The sequence below is a fragment of the Echinops telfairi genome, unplaced genomic scaffold (genome assembly GCF_000313985.2).
Source record: "Echinops telfairi isolate 266 unplaced genomic scaffold, ASM31398v2 ScPeMD7_7424;HRSCAF=8462, whole genome shotgun sequence".
Classification (NCBI taxonomy): domain Eukaryota; kingdom Metazoa; phylum Chordata; class Mammalia; order Afrosoricida; family Tenrecidae; genus Echinops; species Echinops telfairi.
This window is the reverse complement of record NW_022111324.1, coordinates 74,364,767-74,378,962: the sequence shown is the minus strand read 5'-3', so window position 1 is coordinate 74,378,962 and position 14,196 is coordinate 74,364,767. Positions and strand designations below refer to the sequence as shown.

General features: G+C 39.1%; 1 protein-coding gene across 1 annotated transcript in view; it reads right to left on the bottom strand.

Annotated features, from left to right (window-relative positions):
* Positions 1-14,196, bottom strand: part of DNAH14 (dynein axonemal heavy chain 14) — a 387,990-nt gene that overhangs the window by 264,599 nt on the left and 109,195 nt on the right. Inside the window, exons 21-24 of the mRNA XM_030887822.2 lie at positions 13,578-13,682; positions 13,372-13,490; positions 12,317-12,391; positions 1,347-1,434 (exon numbers count right to left, since the gene is read on the bottom strand). Of these exons, the coding sequence (XP_030743682.1) occupies positions 1,347-1,434; positions 12,317-12,391; positions 13,372-13,490; positions 13,578-13,682 (387 nt within the window). The remainder of the gene's footprint in view (positions 1-1,346; positions 1,435-12,316; positions 12,392-13,371; positions 13,491-13,577; positions 13,683-14,196) is intronic.

Here is a 14,196-nt window from a genome sequence, read left to right as displayed (position 1 = left end):
CACTATGAGAAGACCATCCAGACATGGAATGAACTTTCATACAAAGTATGTTCAATGATTGATGTTGAAGTCTATCATAAAGTATTTCTGGAAACAGAATCCAGGAGCCTTCTTGTTGTTAACCATGTTGACAGCATCAGCAATCTAGGGATGGTCTTTCTTTGTAGAGCAACTTTGATTACCTGGATCCCTGTTATACCATAGAAATGTGCAGAGTGAGCCATTATCTTCTTTTTTTGGTATTGCAAATAATAGCCCAATACAAGTCAGTCCTTCAAATTAAGATCTTAGAGATTTGAATTCTATGATTCAAATAAGTGGTCAGTCAGTGGGACCAAGGAGCTTTGAGAATAATTTGTGTTCACAATCCTAGATTACCTTTAAATACTTGAAAATTGTGGTGGGTAAAGATAAAGTAAAAAGATGTGATGCTGTTTTAAAATTGAATAGAGAGCTACTAGGTCAAGCAGATATCAATAATATTTGATAGCAACCTAGGACAATATAGCATCTATCTTCATCACTCCAGGAGAACTTTCATGTTAGTCCTCACCACTAAGTGACAAGGATTTTCTAGGGGAAAAAAAGAAAGAAAGAAAGCATGTATGAAAATTCCTCTGGTTTAGCTTCTATAAAAATTCTCTTCCTCTCTCTCTCTTCCTTTTCCCACTCCTTAAATGTTGATGTTTCTCGAGATCTTTCCTTATGTCTCTTTGCTGAGCATACACATTTAGCCGGGAAATCTCACTCTACTGGCTCTCTCTACTGGCATTGCATTTTCCTGGTTCTCCTCCTCCTTTCTCCTTTGAGTGCCAGAAAAACTATAAATAGGAAAAAATGCACGTGGGAGGCAAAATAATGGCTGTTATGATATCCAACGTGTACCTCCTGGAACTTTGCTTGAAACATAGTACCTTGATCTGTGTTGGATTTTTAACCTATAGAATTGTATGATAATCATGTGTGTTGTTTGACATGTGGTAACATTTAGTGGGAACAATAGAATGTTAATATGTACATTAGAGACAAAATGACACCTCAGGGAAGTAATGTATGCTTTGGTCTCTTGAAACCCTTTGTGAAGAATATTTTCAGAATTATAGAAGAGTTGATGAACTTCTATAGTGCATACCTATACATTTATCAATTACATTCTAAAACTAATGTTACTCAATTTATTTAATGTAAGTCTGCCCAGCTGTACCACATTTTTTATGCATTTCAAAGCACATCACAGATACTAGTAACTTTCATAATGGTTATTAAAAAAAGTAGTAGCTACTTTCTTTGCACTGTATCCATAAATTCATTACCTACGGATGTTCATAAAAGCAGAATGACCTTACCACAGTGAGCACCACTTGTCCGGGATGCGACACCACCCACGTGGAAAAGCGTTGGTTGTTCCACTCTTCAATTCCATGACTAACAAATCTACAAACAAAAACTGTTATTATAGTGTGCAGATCTGATCATTCATTTTGACCATTTAAAATGATCAAGCATGACAAGGTCACAGGGAAATTTCCTTCACTTTTGGTTCTAATTTAGGAGCTCTGGTGGTACTGTGGAGTAAGCATTGATCAACTAACTTCAAGGTCATTGGTTCAGATCCACCAGCCACTCAGAGGGAGTAAGATAAGGCAACCTGCTCCCATAAAGATTTAGTTTTAGAATCCATGTATTGGGTCACTACATATTGCAATCACCTTGATGGCAGTCTGTTTAGCTTTTGGATAGTACTAAATAGAGTTAAAAGAGATGCCTTATTGTTATGTGCCACTGAGTTATTTCAACACACAGTGACATTGTGACCGAATTGAATTGCCTCATAGGGTTTCCAAAGCTGTAATCGTTAAGGGAGCAGATCACTAGGTCTTTCTCTGAGGAAATGCTGGGTGGGTTCAAATAACCAACCTTTCAGTTAGCAGCCAAAAGCTTAATTAATGTGCCCCCAGGGCTCATGCTTAATGCATATTCCTTAAATTCCCATTTAAAATAATCTGTATTTTTCCAATCAGGCCATTGAATTTCTGGGAAGGTAAAATCTAAGCATGTTATGTTAGGAGATTACATGTATTAGCTTTAAATTGCTAATACTATCTATGACAAAATTAGTAGTTAAAATAATTACTGTAAGATAGAATACTAGAATACTAGACTGAAAGCACAAAATGAATTTTAACAGAGAACTCCTGCATTTCGCTTTAAAAATAGTTTATAACAGAGAATGTAAGACTTGTGGAAAATGTCCACAAAAGATCAAGATTAGCACTCCCTGGGAGACATTGCAGCTGACAAGACACATGGAACTACACTAGTGCCCTGAGCTGGAGGAGCCACGTGGACCTACCCTGATGCAACCAGACCTCTGAAGACGGAGAAGCCATTTAGAGACCCCTGGCCAGTGCTGAGGTGCTTACAACGCCACTGGATCCAAAGACATTCTACCCACTGGCCTGTGATCATCCTGCATTTGGCGTCATTGCATGTGTTTTGTTTGAGTCTGAAGAGGACTTTATAGATTGGTATCGGAAATATGGGCTAATATCGGACTTATGGGCTTGGACTGGACTGGGTTGGGATGCTTTTTAAATCCACAATTACCCTTTATATAAAACTCTCTCTTATACACACACACACACACACACACACACACACACACACACACACGATCAAGATTAATATAAGTCATTAGTAGATATTTTGATATTGTTGTGGTTTTCTTTATTCAGACATTTAAAATTTCTATATCCAGGTAGTCAAATTGATACATCATTTGTGTTGGTTACTCTATCATTGATATCATGGTCCAAAAAGTCTCAACACAAATATTCACTTATTTTCCTCTTATATGGACTTATATGGCTTTTTCCTCTTCTTTAAAAAAATGTACCTATATTAAATTCATATAGAGTTTAGTATAGTAGGATACATATTATTATATGCCACCCCCTCAACAACAACAAAAAAGCTGATAGGAAAAATAAATTCTTTTTGAAAATCAAGTATTGTGTTGAATTACCCAATGGTCAAGTATGAAAGTAAAAATAATTTCCCCTGAATCTCAATATGTAAGGGCAAAAAGGTAGAAAGTTAAGACACTTGGAGAATAGAATAGAATTTTGAATAGTTGCATAGTAGGAATTCTAAAAAAGAAAAAAGTAGAATAAGGATAAGAAAATAAAGTATAAGATAACAGAGAATATTTTAGAACATTTCCTTCTTTCTTTTTAAAAGTTTTATTAGCACTTCATCCACGTCATCCAATTCAATAATTCAATCATATCAAGAACAGTTGTACAATTATCACCATATTCAATTTTCTTCTTCCTTATACTCATTGTTATTCATGTATTTTTTCAAATTGTGGCAAAAAAATACACAAAACATTCTCCAAGCCCATACTTCTACTTGCATAATTCAGAGCCATTGATTATACTCTTGTACAACCATTATTTATATCCTTTTCCAAATGATTCCATCACCATTGATATAAACTCAATGCCCCCTGGGCAGCACCTCTTTCCCCTTCACGCACGGTAGCCATTGGTCAAGCTTGGTTTCCCTCCTTCTTCTTTGTCTTTTTTTGTAGTTTTCTTGGTATCGTATTCACATATCATACACTTTCATGGCTAAGTCACCTTTAAAATGAGTTGTATAAAATTGTGCTTGATACAAAGGATGATTGTTATAAGAGCTGTAAGAGCCCCCAATAAAATGATTATAATAAAAAAAGAGTTGTATAAACATAATCATGATCAGTTCTAGTGTTCCTTCCCCCTTCCCACATTTATTGCTTACTCCCCAAAACTCCTCACCCTCCCCATCTCTCACCCGCCCCCACATCCCGAATAAACTATTGCATCAGTTGTTATTTCTATGCACCTACTTCTGTGCTTCACAAACTGGGACTACCAACAGAAACAATAAAAACCAAAGCCAAAATAAAATGGTAAGAATAAAATAATAATAATTATATAAAGATAAAAATTTTAAAAAGAGTAAGAAAGAAAAGACCATCATCAACAATTTTAAAAACCAGAGGGAAAAAATTTTTGCTTCATGGAACAAGCAAGAAATACTTGAGCCTAGAATAAATTCAGGTTGGGTTAAGAGGGAGATCAACTGACCAAATGTCAAGTTATACCATGTTCAATCCACCACAATCAAGTTTACAATAATCTCTGTTTGATAGTAAAGCGGTTTGAGTCCCTCGCCTGTGGCTAGAAGGGATCTGCCAGAGGCTTAATCTGACTAGATACTCTGCAGGCGGATTTGGGGTTCCCACTGTCTTTCATAGCCTTCTACAAAATTGGGTGTTCACAATTTAAGCTCTGATACATTTTATTCATCATACCTGAGATTAGTCAAGCACAAAGGACAGATATTGTATGAAACCATTATCATAAAAAGTCAAGGACAATCTTGCAACACTAAAGGCAACATTCTTTGATGAGTACCAGGAATGCGAGAGGAAGGGAATGAGAGTCTAGTGTTACAGGCTAGAGGGTGGATCAGTGATAACTTAGGTGAAAGAAAAGCAAAATACAAAGGGAGGTTAGGAATAAATGATGGATAAAGTGGGAAAAATTGGGAGGTTTGCAATGTTTAAGGATAAAAAGAGGCAAAAACTATTATATACAAAATCTGGGAACAGTAGGGTGTTAGGAGCTGCTCTGAAAGCAGAGGTCTGTTCGTTCAAATGTGGACGTGCAGACACAGCTCTTTCACGGTCAGATTGTCTCTCTCACGGTCAGGTTAACTTTTGTGCTTTAATGTTATTGAAAACATCAGGTGCTTAGTCTTGGGAAAAATATTTGCCTGACAAACAAGAACAAGGATGGGGGTGTTATTTTGAGCAATAGTACATTCCCACTTAACAGTGTATAAAAGCTGGAAAATAAACTCGGGGCTGCAGTCTTGAATTGCAGTCCTTCTAACCCCAGCTTTTTTGTGTCTGTCTCAGTCCTCACCCCCTCAATCGAGTCCCCGTTGCTTTGCCGGTGGGCTCCGGCAGTAGGGATCTATGAGTAGAGGCTCAGAAAGACATGCTGGCTGAACAGACGGGAGAGGGAAGGTCGGAGTGTAGATATAGGTGTGTCTGAGGATATTTGTATATGCATACTCACCTTTTCTGAAAAGATATCAATGAATGTGTGGAACATATAGCGCACAAAAGTATGAAAACTTCTTAGATGTAAACAAATGAGTTGCTGGGCTGGGGAATCAGGACCATCGTCTTGAGGGACACCACGATTGATTGGCATAACAGTTTACCAAGACACTGTTCTACCTCCTACGTTGTGAGCAATGGCGAGGCTCTCCTAAGATTGTGACAGCCATCCAGGGAGGCGCTCCTGGTCTCTACCCTCCTTGGTAGAGTGACCAAGCAAACAGCATGCAAACAATCAACCCGATAGGTTAATGGACTACATGCGCATAAGTCTCCACAACCCCGAAGCCAGAAGAATTAGATGGCACCCAGTTACCACTACCACATGTTTTGGAAAGCATCACATTAAAAGTTACGGGAAAGAGTGGGATCAAAACGTGGAGCAGAACTCAAAATCAGAAAAAGATAGCCAATTTACTGTGGGACCCCTACGGTTTGGAAATGAACTCACTTTCCATTAGAATGATCAACTTTTTAAGATCCAAATGGAAGCAGTTACCCAAGGATATTGTTGAAGCGTTCAGAAAATAGGAGTACTGGAAACAGGAAGCACAGGAAAAAAGTGGGATTCATCACGGTCCATTGAGGGGATTGCACTGCACGAGTTGAATCGACAAGATGGATCGGCACCGTGGCTGCAATAGTGGGTTCCACGGTAAGAACAATGAGAGGATGGGACTGGGAAGTGTCTTATTCTGTTATACATAGGGCCACTTGAGTTGAAATCGACTTGATGGCATCTAACGACAACTACAACAGCTAAATGATAAGGCATGGAAACAAAGGAAATTTGTCACAAAACCATGAGGGGCATCACAGCAACGGACAGGACCACAAAAGCAGGAAAGGGACCACATTCATGATACATGCATTATTGCCGATTAGAAAAACGTACAATGTTTATACTTTCTGTATACCAAAAAACCCAAACTCACCGCTAGAGAGTTGATTGCAACTCATAGTGACCCTATGGGACAGAGTAGAACTGTCCTGTTGGTTTCTGAGACTAAATCATTACGGCAGTAGCCTCATCATTCTCCTTCTGAGCAGCGGTTAGTTTCAAACTACTGACCTTATGGCTAGTAGCCCATATGCCAGTGGGGGTCCTTAGCTTCTGTAGAACTACGTCAAAATATATAAAGTCATTCACCCTAACAACAAAATTGTCTGTCAATTTTTAAATACTGTGGTGGCTTGCATGTTACTATCATGCCCAAAGCTAGGTTGTCATTATTTCAGATACTAGCAGGATCACCCAGGTGAATAGGTTTCAGCAGTTATCAGACTATGAACAGACTATAAAGAAGGACTATGCTGTCCACCTTTGAAGGAATGGCTACAGAAAACCTTATGAATAGCATCAGAACATTTTGAACAAATACTGTGCCAGCAAATGAGCCCGTCAGGTGGCAAGACACTCAAAATACAATTGAGAGAGAATTGCTTTTTCAAAGTAGAGTCGATGTGGGTGGAGTAAAGGTTTACAAACTTTAATTTGCTGAAGGGGCACAACTTAAAAGGAGAAGAAGCAGTTTCAAATATCTATTAATAATTAGAATGTGGAACACACAAAGTATAAATCTAGGAAAATTAGAAGTCATAAAAAATGGAATGGAAAATATAAACATTGATGTCCTAGGCATTAGTTAGCTAAAGGACTGTATTGTCATTTTTAATCAGATAGGCATATGCTAGAATATTCTATGCTAGAATAACAAACTCCAGAGGCATGACAGTATATTTATGATCTACCTTGAAGTATAATTCTATCTGTGATAATATCTTTATGCATATGTGTTAGGCTGGGTTGTCTAGAGAAACAAACCAGGGACACTCATCTATGTACAAGAGAGATGCTGTTATCAAGAAACAAGTTTACTTTAAGAGGGCACCTCAGCCCCCATCCAATTCAAGTCCATAGGTCCAGTGCTTGAGGGAGCTTTCTTCAGACTCATGTAGCTGCAGGCCAGTGATGCTGAAAAGTTACTCAGGAGTCCAGCAATCCCAGGCTGGTGAGTGCAGGTCACATGGACCCAAGGCTGGTGGAAGCATGGCAGAGCACCAGCAACACACAGGGTTAGGTGACCCACCTGGGGTCACCCTTGGAGGTAGACACAGAGTCACAGTGAAGTCCCAATGAGGAAGCAGGCAAAGGGGCAGAGAGGACTCACCTGTCTTTGATCTTGTTCTTATGTAAAGAGCCACATCCCCAAAGAGATGTCAAGTTACTACTTCATTGACAGGGTAAACTCCAAACCTAGCTTAGTGTCTAATTAACATAATTCCTAACCACCACAGCATACAAAGAAATCCAAGTAATACAATTACTATTCAAATTTACACATCAACCAATGTGTGCAAATTTCAGCCTGAAATTTACCATGCATATAAGATTCATTGATAATTATTGGTGATTGGAATTGTAAAGTTGGAAACAAAGGAATGAATAGCAGTTGGGAAATATGGTCTTGGTGATAGAAACAAGGATAAGAGTTTTGCAAGATCAACAACTTCTTCATTGCAAAAATCTGTTTTCAACAACATAAAAAACTCAAAAACTCACTTCCATAGAGTGGATTCTGACTCATAGCAACTGTATAGGATAAGGTAAAACTGCCCCTGTGGGCTGCCAAGACTTTAACTCCTTACAGAAGCAGAAAGCCTGGTCTTTCTCTCAACAACATAAAAGACAACAATACACCTGGGCTTCTCCAGATAGAATACATAGACTTCAAATGGACTCCATCTGTGGGATGAGGCAATGGGAAAGTTCATCAGCAGTTAAAACAAGGCCAGCGGCTGATTATCAAACAAATCATCAATTGCTTCTATCTCAGTTCAAGTTGAACTTGAAGACAATGAAAATAGGTCCATGAGAGCCAAAATACAACCTTGGGTGTCTCTGACCTGCATTTTGAGAACATTTCAAGAATAGATTTGACTCATTGAACACTACTGATGGAAAACCCTATGGCATCACATCAAGAGCTATGTGAGCTACGGCATCACATCAAGCATATCATACATTATAAAAGCAAAAGCTCGTTAAAAAGACAGGAAAGAAGAGTTTAACGAGGATGACAAAAGAGGCTCTGAAACGTGCACACAAATGTAGAATGCTAAACAGAAAATGACAAAGGGCAGCTTGAGCTGACAAAGTATTTTAATGAAATATGCAAAGACCAGGAGTTGGAAAACCAAAATGAAGAGCACTCTTGACATATATCAAGCTGAAAGAACTGAAGTAAAATTACACCTCAAGCTGCAATATTGAAAGAGTCAATGGGCAAAAGATTGAACAATGCAGAGAGCATTAAAAGTTAATGGACAGAATACATAGTCACTATGCCAAAAATAACTGGTTAACATTCAAGCATTTCAGGAGTTAGTGTATGATAAAAGAACCAATGGCACTGAAGGAAGAAATCCAAGTTGTACTGAAGCATTAGTGGGGGAAAAAGGGCTCTAGAATTGATCAAAAACCAACCAAAATGTTTCAACAAGTTGATGAGGCACTGGAAGCACTCACTAGTTTATTCTAAGAAATTTGGAAGACAGATACCAGGCCAACTGGATGAAAGATATCTACATTTATATGCATTCCAGAGAAAGTGACCCAACAGAACGCAGAATTTATTGAACAATGTCATTAATATCACATGCAAGTAAAATTTTGCTAAAGATCATTCAACAACAGTTGCAGCAGTACATTGACAGGGAGCTGCCAGAGATTCAAACTGGATCCAGAAGAGGATGTGGAACAAGGGATAGTATTGTTGAATTCAAATGGACCTTGGCTGGAAGCAGAGAATACTAGAAAGATGCTTACTTGTATCTTATTGGCTATGCAAAGCCATTGGATGTGTGGATCCTAACTAACTATAGACAGCACTGAGAAGAGTGGGAATTCCAGAACAGTTCATTGTGCTCACACAGAACCTTTACACGAACCAAGAGACAGCCTTTCAAACAGGGACTACTGAGTGGTTTAAAATCAGGAAAAGTGCATGTCAGGGTTGTATCCACTTACCATACTTTTTCATTCTTTATGCTGAGCAAATAATCAGAGAAGCTAGATTTGATGGAGAGGAATGAGACATCGGATTGGACGAAGGCTCATTAATCACCTTTGATATGCAGGTAACATAAGCTTGTTTGCTGAATGTGAAGAGGACCTGAAGCACTGGCTGTTGATGATCAAGGACTATAACATTCAGTGTAGGTTACAACTCAATATAACGAATAGCCAAATTCTCACAACTGGACCAAATAGAGAACCTCATGATAAAAGGCTGAAGTAATCAAGCATTTCATCTGGCTCATGGGACCAGGGTCAAGATTTACATTAGGCAAATCTGCGGCACAAGACCTCTTTAAAGTGTTGAAGAGGAAGGACGTTCCTTTGAGGACGAAGGTGGACCTGCCCTAGACCAGGACGTTTTCAATCACCTCATCTGCACGTGGCAGTCGGACATTGAATAATCAAGATGGAAGAATCGATGCATTTGAATTACGGTGCTGATGAAGACGATTCAAAGTACTATGGACCACCAGAAGAAGGAGTAAATCTGTCCCGGGAGAAGTACGGCCCAAATGTTCCTTCGAAGTGAAGATGAGGAGATTTCTCACAAAATTTGGAAATGCTATGAGGCGTGACCAGTCCCTGGAAAAGGATATAATTCTTTGAAAGGTCGAAGGGCAGGGAAAAAGAGGAAGCCCCGCCATAGGATGGATTAATGCGGGGGAGGGAGGGGGAAAATGAGGAGAGGATACCAAGGGCTCAGGTAGAAAGCAAATGTTTTGAGAGTGATGATGGCAACAAATGTACAGATGTGCTTGACACGATGGATGTATGTGTGGATTGTGATAAGAATTGTACGAGCCCCCAATAAAATGATTTAATAAAAAAATAAAATTGAAAAACAATGCAGTGGTGGTAACCATGGACTCAAACATAGCAACTGTGCAGATGGCACCAGATGAGGCAGCATTTCGTTCCTTCATCCGTAGGATTGCAATGAGTTTGGACTGACGAGAAGGCACCCGACAACAGCAACAACAAATAAATCAAAACAGGACACCCTGCCACCTAGTAGATTTCGGCTCATTGTTAGTCTTTATCAGCAGCCCACTTTCTAACTCACAGTGCTACCAGGAATTCTTAATTTAGCAAACTGAAGGGAAAACAAGCAAAGTCACAAGCAGAAGCTTGGTAATGGGAACTGCGAGACATACTATACAAACAGATACTAGCCAGACAAGGTAGAAATCATACACAGAACTTCATCTGTCTACAGTTGCTCCGTGCCCACAGCCTTCAGGTACTCAGACAGAGAAGGAAAAAAAAGAAAGATAAATATATAGGGGTGTTTCATCTTGCTTGGCACTAAATCAATGCTCACAGAACTAATAGTTACGAGATCCAAAAACTGGTGGCATCAGGTGATCTGCTGCACAAGACCTCTTTAGAGCACTGAGAACGTTATCTTGAGGCCCAAGGTACTCTTGATCCAAGCCATGGTATTTTCAATCGCCTCATACGCATGTGAAGCTGGAAGTTGAATAAAAAAAGCTACAGAAAAATGGATTCATTTGAACTATGGTGTTAGTGAAGAATATTGGAAAGTGCCACAGACTGCCCAAAGAATAAGCGGATCTGTCTTGGAAGAACGAAGTCCAGCCAGGGTGCTCCTTAGAGGCAAGGATGGAGAGACTTTGTCTCATGTACTTGGACATATTATCAGGAGAGACCAGTTCTTGGAGAAAGGCATCCTGCTTGGTAAAGATGGATTGATGCAGTAGCTGCAACATTGGGCTCAAACAGAAGAACAATTCTGAGGATGGTGTAGGACCAGGGAGTGTTTTGTTCTGTTGTACATATAGGGTCGCTATGAATCAGAACCAACTTGATGGCATCTTCCAACAACGATAATTTAAAGAAGAAAATACGGTTTACCACAGTAAGTGAATAAAAAAGGGTATACATTTGAAAACTGGAAAGTTCAACATCGCAGATTTATAAATGATATCCACAAATTAAAAGTAAAAAAATATTTGATTTTCTCAATAAAATTATAAAAAGCATCTGATGTGATCTAACATTCTTTAATTACAAAAAACCCCTTTGCAAGCAGCAATATAATAAAACATCTTTACTTTGATAAGACATATGCTCCAGAGTCTAAACAACATAATAAATGATGAAACAGAAATTTTCCCAATAAATGTAGGAACTAAAGAAGAATGTTCACTGCCATCTCTACATTTCAGGGCTGTATAAAAGTTATCTTCTGAAACAACATGGAAAGGAAATTCTTTGAAAACAGTGTAAAGACCGAGACAGGACTATGATGATTAACACATGAGAGGGTTAGCTACCCAGGAAAGTGCCAGGGTGACAAACGAAGAACTGCCCTCTCTCTTCTTAGATGCATTTTGGGGAAATTCCTCATCTGTAGAAGATGGGTCTCATTACATCATCTCAGGAGGAACATGTGGGGCAAAGTAGGGTGTTTGTGGTTACTTTGAAAGTCAACGAAAATTGGCTCTCTTCTAGAAACCTTCTGTTGGCATTCAGGATGTTATTAACAAATATAGATATTAACACTTAACCAAGCACCATGGCTTTGGCACCACACACATAAATTGTAAATGTAGTGAGATGGCGGTAGGCAAATCAGTTTTAAAAATTAACTCTCGGCGACTCTTTGTTTGCGCAAACAAATAGCAATAATAGGTTACTATATTTTTTGAAAACAGCAAAAAGAATAAGCCAAAAGAACAATTCCAGGAAGCAAAAGTGGAATGAAAACGCAAAGTGAAGTGAGCGGAAAGCAGGGGCCTGCTGAACTCTTAGTCTTTACAAAGCAGAGAAAGGTGACCATCAGTGCAGCTTCTGGCCAATTTTCAGACACACATGCATCTCAAGCCACACAAAAACTATCTGGTTGATGACCATGGTTATACTATGAAATGAACATGTACTGTAAAGATGGTCAAGTCCACCACGTTCCATCAAAATCCCTTTCAGAAAGGACTTTACACCTTTGACCTTTCCAAAGGCTAATATTTCTCACTGAGATGACTGAGCTAAACAAGTCTATATCGCCATATAATCTTAAGGTTTGAAACGGGACTTACTTTTTTAACATGTCGAACATGCTCTTTTCTACGTTTACCAGCCACTGCTCGACAGCACTTCGTATTCGAATCTTCCTACGATGACAACAGAGAAGGCAAAGTGTTTTTATCCATTTCATTACGGAGATGAGTACATTTTTTACATAGTTTTATCATGTTTATAGGCCAAAGGTCTACAATCCTATAGCATCTTTTCATTTCTCTAGATCTTAATTTAGAAAACAAAATATTTTTAGATTCCTCATTGGATCTTTTAAACCTCAAACTTAGGTTGCCGTGAGGCTGGACTTTTGATAGATCAGAAGAATTGGGCCCAATCTTTTAAAAGCAGCTCCTGACTACCAGGAACTACATGGTGGAGGTGAGAGAGTGTTCGCTGAGGTTGGCAAACTGGAGCAGGGTAAACGATGGACCTCAAAAAAAACAACCAACCCCTGCCATAGAGTAAATTCTGACTCATAGCAGCCCTGTGGAACAGAGTAGAACTGCCCCTGTGGGTTTCTGAGACTCTAGATCTTTACGCACACAGAAAACCTCATCTTTCTCCCTCAGACCAACTGGTAGTTTTGAACTGCTGCCTTGCGGATAGCAGCCTCACTTGCCACCCACTGTGTCACCATTAAAACAAGACCTAGCTTGGGATCATCGCCTTGCAGTCAGTCAAAACCAAATCAGAAGTCAGCAGTCAGTGGAGGCAGCAGCAACCCCAGGCCAAGAGCAAATTGCCTTCCTACAATAAAGGCAAATTGGAAGCACACACTAAAGAGAGAGTAGAAAACAAGGCAGCTATCTAATGACAGAATAAAAGGAAGTAGCAAACTACAGAGAACCAGGGGTTTGAAGGGTCCTTTCTTTACTTTTAGTGAAAGCAAAGGCGAGAACCGTGCTCACTGCATGGAGCGTGGAACGCTAACATCTTATTTGCATAAAGACATGATCTTGGAGGAAATGGTTTAACAAACTTCTTTGGGTCTGTCAGCAATTACTAAGAAGCAAATTTAAATAATTGGGTCTTACAAGATATAAACACTTAGTGTGTAAAATATATATCCTACTGTGGCAGCATAAGACTCTCTCCTTCAGCAGAGATGAGCATCATGACAGCGGGGGGGCCAATTTCTTGTTTGTATATCATCAGCTGTTTTATATTTTCAAAACATTTATCAAGATGAGGCTGTAAATCAGAAACACATGTAAGGAGCACTATGAAATCCTGCTCTGGTCAGGAGAGAACATTGCTGAGCAGAACTTATGACATTACCTGCACAGACTCAGGATTTTTACTAGAAGCGAGAATGTGAAGAAGTTCAGCGTTGCTGAGAAAGTAAAATCGTGGAAAAATCATTCTTTTAGTTTCAAGGTAGTCCTGTGCAGAATCAAAAGGAATGTCATTTAGAATATATATTTACGAGATCTATCACATCCTGATTTGAGCCCATGTTTGCACAGAAAGGCTTAAACTTACAATACAAATTTGCTGTCAGCCACAATAACAGCCTATGCTCAGTGAAAGCTATATTTAACTTGCTAAAGATAATTTTTAATAAAGCAAAAGTAAAACAAATAAAAACCCAAACCCAAACCAAAACAAAATCCTTACGCACACACTCTCACATACACACCCGTCTTAGTATTGACCATTAATAAAGCACTGTATTTTGATCTTATCAGCATTGTTTTCCCATGCTCCAAACTTCTGATGTTTATGTCCCTACATGTGGCATTATCATCTTACAGGGCAAATTATGTCAGCATGTGACTACATCCTACCATGCAAAGAATACCTGCATTTCCTCCCCAAAATTGAGCGGCATTCGTTCCAGTCTTTAAAGTCTTTGTTTTCAGAAGGCGCCAAGGCCATCCATTTACCCTTGCTCTGA